We start from the raw sequence: 9,776 nt of genomic DNA, 5'->3' as shown, positions 1-9,776 counted from the left end.
GCAAAAGTGCAAGTTCCTAAACCCAAAAGGGTAAAGATAGGACCGAAAACCGTTGATTGTGTTTTCATAGGATATGCGACAAATAGTAAAGCATATCGATTTCTGGTTCATAAATCAGAAAATCCCAACATTCATAATAATACGGTTATAGAATCAGATAATGCTGAGTTCTTTGAAAATATATATCCGTATAAAAAGGAATGTGAGTCGTTTGGTGAAGGATCTAAACGACCTCGGGAAGAAACAAAAGAAAGTCTATGTAATCAGGAGGATCCAAGACGTAGTAAACGTCCAAGAACGTCTACTTCATTTGGACCAGATTTTGTGACTTTCTTATTGGAGAATGAGCCTCAAACATTTAAAGAAGCTATGACTTCTTCCGAATCATTGTTTTGGAAAGAGGCAGTCAATAGTGAAATAGAATCCATATTGAACAACCATACATGAGAATTGGTTGATCTTCCTCCTGGAAATAAACCTTTGGGTTCTAAATGGATTTTTAAGAGAAAAATTAAAGATGATGGCACTATTGATAAATTCAAGGCAAGACTCGTAGTCAAAGGGTATAGACAACGAGAAGGTCTAGACTACTTTGATACATACTCTCCAGTTACAAGAATTACATCCATACGGATGTTAGTAGCATTAGCTGCAGTGTATGGTCTTGAAATTCATCAAATGGATGTTAAGACGGCCTTCTTAAATGGAGAGTTGGAGGAAGAAATTTACATGGAACAACCTGAAGGGTTTGTGGTTTCAGGTAAAGAAAAGAAGGTATGTAGACTTGTTAAGTCTCTTTACGGACTAAAACAAGCACCCAAACAATGGCATGCGAAATTTGACCAAACAATATTGTCAAATGGTTTAAGATAAATGGATGTGATAAATGTGTGTACATTAAAAATGTTCCAAATTACATAGTCATTGTTTGCCTATATGTGGATGATATGCTGATAATGAGTAATGACATTGCCAACATAAATGCTACTAAGCGTATGCTCAATAGCAAGTTTGATATGAAAGACTTGGGAGTTGTTGATTTAATTCTGGGAATTAAGATCCATAAGACTCCTCAAGTTCTGGCATTGTCACAATGTCATTATATTAAGACAGTACTTGAAAAATTCAAGCACTTGGGCTTTAAAGTTGCAAAGACTCCAATTGACGTGAATCTTGCATTAGCAAAGAATAAAGGCCAAAGCATATCACAATTGGATTATGCTCGTGTGTTGGCATGCTTAATGTATATCATGAATTGTACACGACCAGATATAGCTTGTGCTATAAGTAAACTGAGTCGATATACGAGCAATCCAGGCCAATCTCATTGGATGGCAATGAAATGAGTTTTGGGATATTTAGAACATACCCAGAACTTTGACTTGCACTACAGTAAATTTCTTGCGGTGATTGAGAGATACTCTGATGCAAATTGGATCACCGGTTCAACTGATTCTAAGTCCATGAGTGGATATGTATTCACTATTGGTGGAGGAGCGGTATCTTGGAAGTCATCCAAACAAAAATGTATTGTCCGCTCTACAATGGAGGCTGAATTTATAGCCTTAGATAAAGCCGGTGAAGAAGCTGAATGGCTCCGGAATTTCTTGGAAGACATTCCATTTTGGCCCAAACCGTTGGCACCAATATACATACATTGTGATAGTCAAGCGGCAATTGGAAGGGCTGGGAACGTTATGTATAACGGTAAATCTCGTCATATATGACGAAGACATAAAACCGTTAGGCAATTACTCTCTAGAGGAATTATCACGATTGACTATGTAAAGTCAAGTAATAATGTGTCGGATCCACTTACAAAAGGCCTAACTAGAGAGGTAGTTGAGAAATCATCAAGGGGAATGGGGCTATGGCCGAGAACAAGTCATTATGGCGATAACTCTACCTAGAAGACTGGAGATCCCAAGATCTAGGTTCAAGGAGATCAAACAAAGTCATTAATGACGGTTCAACATTGTCAAATAAAATTTTAGTCCGTTCTCGTGATGAGACAATGTTCAGTACCAAGGATAAAACATTAAGGTTTTTTAATGATTTCTAAATTTGATACGAGGTATATCAAATAGTGTATCTACAGGATGACACGTTTAGGAATCACCTATGTAAGTGTGAAGTGTTAGCCGCTTCAAGGAGAACTTTGTAAGGCCAGTTCTCTATGCACTTATGAAACCAGGCGGTGTTCATGGCTGAAACGAACACAACAATGAGAACCAAAGACGGTTAAGGGTTGATTGTGTGACTTATGTTTGTCTAGGTATACACCAAAGATCGACGGTTCAAAGATATCAAATCTACCGATTGACCGAGTATATCCGACATAAGTTCACTACGGAAAGTTCAAAGAAAAACCTACTTATCCAGATGTGATTAATCATTGCTTGCAAATCACACAGTTTTTCCATGCATACTTCCGTGATATAGCCATTCCCCATTCATATGGGGGATTGTTGAGATTTTTGTTATTTAAGATGAAATGGTCTTAAAATGAGGGTGAATGGGAAATGGAGGGAAAAATAAAAATTTTTAGTAAAATTTTAAGTTTTCCCCTCTTGACAATGAGACATTGTCCCATATTGGAAGAGGAAAAGATTTTTGATGGGTATATATATAATTGCTCTTCTTGTAGCTCTTAAAGAACTTGTCGCTCGCTCGGCTCGGCTTCGGCTTTGGCTTCGGCTTCGGATTCGGATTCGGATTTGGTCAAATGATCGATTGATTGATTAATTTTTTGGACCAAATTTATTTGTTAATAGTAAATATTAACAAGTGCTTGCTCCACAAACAAGCTAGTGCATGCTCCACCATGGAGGGTGGAGGGTCGTTCATCTTCAAAGTTGACTGCTATAAATATGTGCAGCAGCTGTTGAAGAAACACACCAAACTGAAAACGCTCAACTTTGGCTATACATTGCACTCCTTCCTCTCAGCATTTCCATACGATTTTCTGAGTTTCTACTCCTTTGTTCTGCATTGTTTTAACTTCAAACAAAGCAACTGTAAGTGTAATTTGCTACCGAACTTTGTGTTCGCTAAAACACTGGGGTTTGAAGTACCGCTACACCAGTGTGTGATTCGTTCTATCCTGGGAGAAAATAATCCATAACCTTGGGTACTAGGACGGGATTAAATTCCTTAAGGAAACACTGTGAATTCAGTGGGCTCGAATTAATTACTGTTTCATTACGATAACTTATATTTCCCAGAATTATTATTTATAAATACAGCAATATTGGCGGGACTAACAGAAATGTGATATCACTTGAAAAAATAAAGCCGGGAGAACTTTTGAAAATGTGAAAAAGATAAATTGTGATGCTACGTCTTGGATAGTGATATATGATACATTGACGTCCGTGGCAGTAGTTGATACACTAACACTATTCAACATATCAACAACCACATTAAATAAATAATCACCTAACGACTTTCATGTGTGGAGAATATATGAGTATGAGTAGTAGGTGGTGAAAGTAATATTTACTCCATGCCAGCTGTTAAACTAAGTAAATATAACTTCCATTATTATTATATGGTAAAAGGAGATATGGATTGATGCTTATGAATTGAATCATGTCCGATTGGCGAAACTAGAAATTTATAAAGTGGATTCAAGAAAAATTCTACTATGTCACGGATGACATTTGAATCTATGACAAAAACAAAATTTGAACCCCCTTTACTATTATATTTAAATTGTTTTTCATGTCAAGAGGATTCTACAGCTCACATATAATAAAAAAGGATCAATTTTACTCTATTTGCACATTGTGATTTTTCGACCAAGGTTCGGTTAAACCCCCCTTAGCTCTACTGATTATGTCCCACTGTCCCAGGTACTATGAAAATAATAGTCAAAAAGAGCATAAAGGAAAATATGTACGATGAGTAATAGGAAGTAGAACACTACATTAATTGTGAAGATTATTATGGGATTAGCTAGAAGCTTTGATGAACATATTTGAATCGGTCGAAGAGAAAAAAGGTAGAATGGTGTTATAGATCATTAATTTTCTATATGAAGTAACATACTGGTGAATGGTGAAAGAGAATATATTCCTGAATTCTTATTGTCCTTTTCAGTTCAACAGCATTAACAATACAAACTACAATGTGTAAGAATTACTATTAAAAGGAATACTTGATATGTTAAACAAATCTTCTTAGATAAAGGTGCAATTTATTCAAATTTTTAATAAGAAAAGTCTCAGATCTAGTGAAGAGCATGCGACTAAACTCTAAAGCAGAAAAGAGGAAATTAACGCAGAAGGTTAGGCTAGCGTACAAATCCAACCGAAAAACCGAACCAAACCGAAAAGTCAAATCAAATCGATTAAAAAACTCGACTAGGTTTGGTTTGATTTGATTTGGTATTAAGTAAAAAAAAACAAACCAAACCGACATATAAATAGATAATTTTAATTAAAATATATCTAGAAATATTTGAGATCCTCTCACGGGACATAATATTTAATAGAACTATAAAGTGCATTCATTTTTATTTACTTTAAATAATAGATTGTATCACTTTCTTATTATGTATTATTGAAATGCGTCAATCATCTCTTTGTTCTTTCATATTCATATGTCAAGATTTATTATATGTTTTTCGAATTTGAAGTGGCATTTCGATAATCTAAAATTACATATAACATATCATTATTTAGGTATCATATTGATTTTTATGTTTAATTATTATATTTGGTTAACCCTGAAAGCGTACAACAACAACCCAGTATAATCCAACTAGTGGGGTTTGGGGAGGGTAGTGTGTACGCAGACCTTACCCCTACCCTGGGGTAGAGAGGCTGTTTCCGATAGATCATCGGCTCCCTGCCTCCAAGAACTCCTCACCTTACTTTTGGGGTGACTCGAACTCACAATCTCTTGGTTGGAAGTGGAGGGTGTTCAACGCTAGAGTAACCCTGAAAGCGTACATCAACCAAATATTATTGGTAGACGACTAAAAAAATAAACTATTATGTGTTACTAAGAAAAATTCTCCCATAAGATCACTTTAATAGATCATATGTTTGTTATTTTTTTATTAATTTTTAGTAAGCATATATTCACTTATCAAAATTTTATCTATAACTTTAATAATGCAAGATTGAAATAATATTCATGTAACAAAAAATCCGACAAAACCGAACCAATCCAAACCGATATAATTGGTTTGGTTTGATTTTAAAAAAATCCGAACCAACCCGATCCATGTACACCCTATCTCATTCAACAATTGGGAACCTTTATCAATAGCCATTCCATTTTATATGACATGTTTCTAAAAAGACATTGTTATAATATTTCAAAATTCTTTAATTTAGATATTTCATTTTTTTCATTAATGATATGTGGTACCAAATCTGCCGCGCGATTATTCCACCACACCTCAGTACTCGGGTCACAAACAAGTTCAATAAAATCTACTGCAGTTGGAATGCCCGTCCACTCGTCTCCTTTAATAACACAATGGCACAAAATTTGACTCATCTTCGTTTTCCTTTACCATTTCTGATTATTTGCCTATATATCAGTTCGACTGCGGGGAAAGCTCAGAACTTCTATCCCTTTTTTAAGGTTGATACTGATGGAACTATTCACAGGTATCAAGCGGCCAAGTTTGTGCCTCCATCGTACAATCCCGAAACAGGGGTCCAATCCAAAGATGTAACCATTTTGCCTGAACAGAACGTATCAGCGCGTCTTTACCTTCCCAAAATCAGTGGAAAAAACCAGAAATTTCCTCTGCTTATTTACATTCACGGGGGCGGATTTTGCACTGGGTCAGCTTCTTCTCCCATGTATGATAGCTACCTTCACAAACTAACAGCTGAGAGTAATGCAGTTGCTGTATCCATTGATTACAGATTAGCACCAGAGCACCCAATCCCAGCGTGTTATGATGATTCTTGGGCTGTAATGAAATGGGTTGAGCAAGGGACAGAGCCTTGGCTCAAAGAACATGCCGATTTTTCACGAGTTTTTCTGGCCGGTGATAGCGCTGGGGCTAATATTGCTCATAACATGATGGATCGGGCAAGTGAGGAAAGTCATTTTCTCCCTTCCATAGTTGGAATGATACTTGTTGATCCCTATTTTGGCAACGATAAGCCCGATACACTTTGGACGTATTTATGCCCAAAAACCACTGGGATTTATGATCCAAGATTCAATCCAGCAGCTCATCCTAGGTTGCTGTCGAAGTTGAATTGCTCCAAGATTTTAGTTTGTACTGCAGGCAAAGATTTTTTGAGAGACAGGGCTTGGACTTATTACGAAACGCTGAAGAAAAGTGGGTGGAAAGGTGAAGTTGGAATAAAGGAGATAGAAGGGGAGGATCATGTCTTCCATTTATATAACCAAACCTCCGAGAAAGCCAAGGTCTTGATGAAATCGGTGGTCGACTTCTTGGTTTATGATGATTCTTCGCAACAAGTGAATTTAGGATTCAAAGTTAGTGAATTCAGCACGAGTTTAATCATATTTGCATTTAATCTTTTTTGCATATGTACATATAAATCAAGTTGAAATTAAAGCAGTAGAATCGTTTAAATGTGTATCATGATAGGACTGATAGGTATTAGTACTGCTGTATACTGGTATGTGTTGGTTAATTTTTAGTAATTTAATTTACAGTTGTTCCATGGAAGGGTAGCTGAATAACATTATTGATTATGCAACATATCAATAACCACAATGAATAAATAAGCACCTAACGGCATTCATGTGTGGAGAAGATGAGTATGAGTGGTGGTAGGTAGTCAAATATTCAATGGACCATACCAGCTCTTAATTAAAGTAAAAATAACATTCATATTTATTATGGTGAGAAAACTGACAATGATTTGTTTTTTTGTTGATGAAAATGGATTGACAATGAAAGTATGTCTCAGGTACTATGACAATAATTGCCAAAAGGAGCATAAAGGAAAACATGCATGATAATAATTAGGAGGTAAAACCCTCCAATATTTGTTAAGATTATATTGGGGTTGCAAAAGAGCAGAAGAAAAGAGGCTGGAAAATTATTGCTTCATCATCGTTGAGTTTTCAACCATAACTAGATTTTTTCATATTAAAGCATGTATCAACATCGATCAAACGGGTGTAAAACCTGAGATTGATGTCAAATTTGAGCTTGACTCGGCATTCCTTCTTGAAATATCGCCCTACATCTTGTTCTTCTATTTGTTGCGACAATGCACTTGGCAATTACTTTGACATTTCTCCATTTGCAGTAGCATCGGCCCATTTTGGTAAAATCTAGTCTTTCTTGCTTTTAGTTCTCTGTTTCTAAATAACTTCGGTTATTCTGCTATCACCGTGATAGGAATCGGTCGTTTTGCTGCTCTACTCTACTTTGCTTCGCAATTTTTTATAAAAATGCAAAGAAAGAATAATATCCGAAGTTGTTGATTAACTTAACACGTTCAATATTTGGAAACAAAGAAAGCATTAAGCAAATGAAAATATTACTAGCTAGTAATCTGGTAGATACTGGAGACCAATTTTCTTATCGTTCTATTTTATATAGCACTAATTTCTTTTTAGTTGTTAAAAAACATATTCAAATTTAGAAAAAAAATTTAATTTTAAGTTTTTATTTTATCATTAATATATATACTTCGTATAATCATAAAAGCCATACATGATTTAAGAATATTTTTTATGTGTAAAAAATTTCTCTTTTTTAAAATGGCTGAGCATACTTAGAGTTGGCACAATTTTTTTATTTAAACTACCCGAACTTTATTCCAATTAGACATTGTTTTGACAATTAGCGAAACTTACAAAGTGTGTGCAATATACTTGCTGCTGACGTGACAAATGACGAATAAAATGAGGACATATATCATTTTGAGTTAAAAAAAGGAAAAACTATGTTAAATCTATTTAATAAATAAAATAAAAATTACATTCTAGAAAGAAAAGTAAATCTTAATTTACACCCAATCAGAAAAGGATAACATTATTTTTTTTTAAAAGGACACATCGGTGTTCTAGAAATCAGATCTTCACGTGTATTTTTGTTCCGACCATGATTTTAATCCAAAATTTTAAGAGAAACTCCTCCAAATTTGTTATAACTTCAGTTAAAGATTCCCCACGACGACCCGAAGACAACCCCAACATTAATTTCTCAAATTTTTATCAAATCAAGTAACCCATTTTAAACCTTCAAGCTTTCTAAAGACCCCATTAATGATGTTTCGATTTCAAATGAAGAACATGATCTCACTTTAGTTTCAATCAACACAGACAATTGTTGTTCAAACTTTCAAGCTAAATCAATGGTGGAGGCACAATAATGGTAAAAGTGGAGGAGACAATGGTGGAAATGGTGGTGGAGAGCAAAAAGAAGAAGAAGAAGGAAATAAATAGGGGAAAAAACAAAAAATCTATTTTTTTTTGCTCTTCACACGTCTAAATTGGCAAAACTCGCTCTATGTGCCAACTCAGCAAGAAGTGCCTAACTGGAACAAGTTTCAAGTAGTATTGTATTCGGGTAAAATCGAGCTCGATATTCGATCGAGCTTCCGAACTCCCTAATTATTATACATTATCCTTAGTCAACTTCTTTTCTTCACTTCTTCAAAGGTATTTTCACTTTATTTTGGCATTACTGGGGACAAAGCTGATGGGAAACAGGTATAAACAGCGGAAGTAAATAGCCAGGATCACTTGCATGTAATATAAACAACACATAATCACAGATTTTAATCGAACATAAAATCGATACTTATCTCTTGAAGCGTGACTGTGATCGCGAAAAGAGCTTTCAAGTAAGAGCGAAATCGTCCACGAGCCCGTCCTCCAGTTCCACAGTCTTCTGCTGTGTGACCCGAATAATGCCCGAAATTAGCGAAATTCGTGTGGGCGAATTTCTTCAAGGAAAACCGTGTAGTAAAACCCATAGCCTCCTTATGGAATAAGACCCCTTTATATAGCCACAGGTTTTAGGGTTTAAAACATTTTCCTAAACCTGTAGGGTCTTCCTTTTCCACCAAGAAATATAATTTTATTTAATTCTTAATTATTCGGGCACAGCAGGACCATAATATTTAATTAGCGAGGCTTCCTATTATGGACTTAATTCGAAATATCCGAATTAATACTACCATAATAAATTACGAATTATTCCACTAAAAATTCATAACTGCACTCCTCAGTTCAATTTCGAAATTCTTCCATTAAACCTTATTTAACTCCCCATGTTAATATTCAGATACTAATCAAATAAATTAAATTGCTAACAATTTAATTCATTGATTATTTCCTTTGGACTTTCGCTTAACTTATTTCATGTGACGGATATAAAATCCACCCGCATGGTTTACACATGAAAACTTATAAGTTTTCATAAAGGTGTATCATCAATCTCTAGACCGAGATATGGATTCTATCAACTAACTATTACTTCGCCAATGTACATTATTATTATCCAATTTACCAGGCATATTGACCCACGAAAGGACCTCGCCTTTTAATAAATCTAAACAATAATAATATACACAACTAATAATAATTATATCAAGATTAAGAGTATAAGTACATTTAATGGTTAGAGAGTTTATTTTATTAAGTCAGTATAAAATACTTATCTCTACTTGGTTCATTCAATACATACAAAATGTACTAGCACAAGAAGTCAGAATTAAACCATTCTCATAATCAAGATAAATTATATTTAATCTTGTGCTACAATCATTCCAGATGGTTTGTCCAATTCCATCAGTAGATTGTGAACATGATCT

The 9,776-nt window shown here is 34.8% G+C and overlaps 1 protein-coding gene across 1 annotated transcript; it reads left to right on the top strand.

The window, feature by feature from the left end:
* Positions 1 to 5,300: 5,300 nt before the first annotated feature.
* On the top strand, positions 5,301 to 6,665 carry LOC107782748 (putative carboxylesterase 2). The gene has a single exon (XM_016603684.2). The coding sequence runs from the start codon at positions 5,371 to 5,373 to the stop codon at positions 6,547 to 6,549; it is 1,179 nt and encodes a 392-aa protein (XP_016459170.2). The 5' UTR covers positions 5,301 to 5,370; the 3' UTR covers positions 6,550 to 6,665.
* The last annotated feature ends 3,111 nt before the right edge of the window (positions 6,666 to 9,776 follow it).

This window comes from Nicotiana tabacum, chromosome 19 (assembly GCF_000715075.1).
Source record: "Nicotiana tabacum cultivar K326 chromosome 19, ASM71507v2, whole genome shotgun sequence".
In the NCBI taxonomy this organism is placed as follows: domain Eukaryota; kingdom Viridiplantae; phylum Streptophyta; class Magnoliopsida; order Solanales; family Solanaceae; genus Nicotiana; species Nicotiana tabacum.
This window is presented reverse-complemented; position numbering and strand designations above follow the sequence as displayed.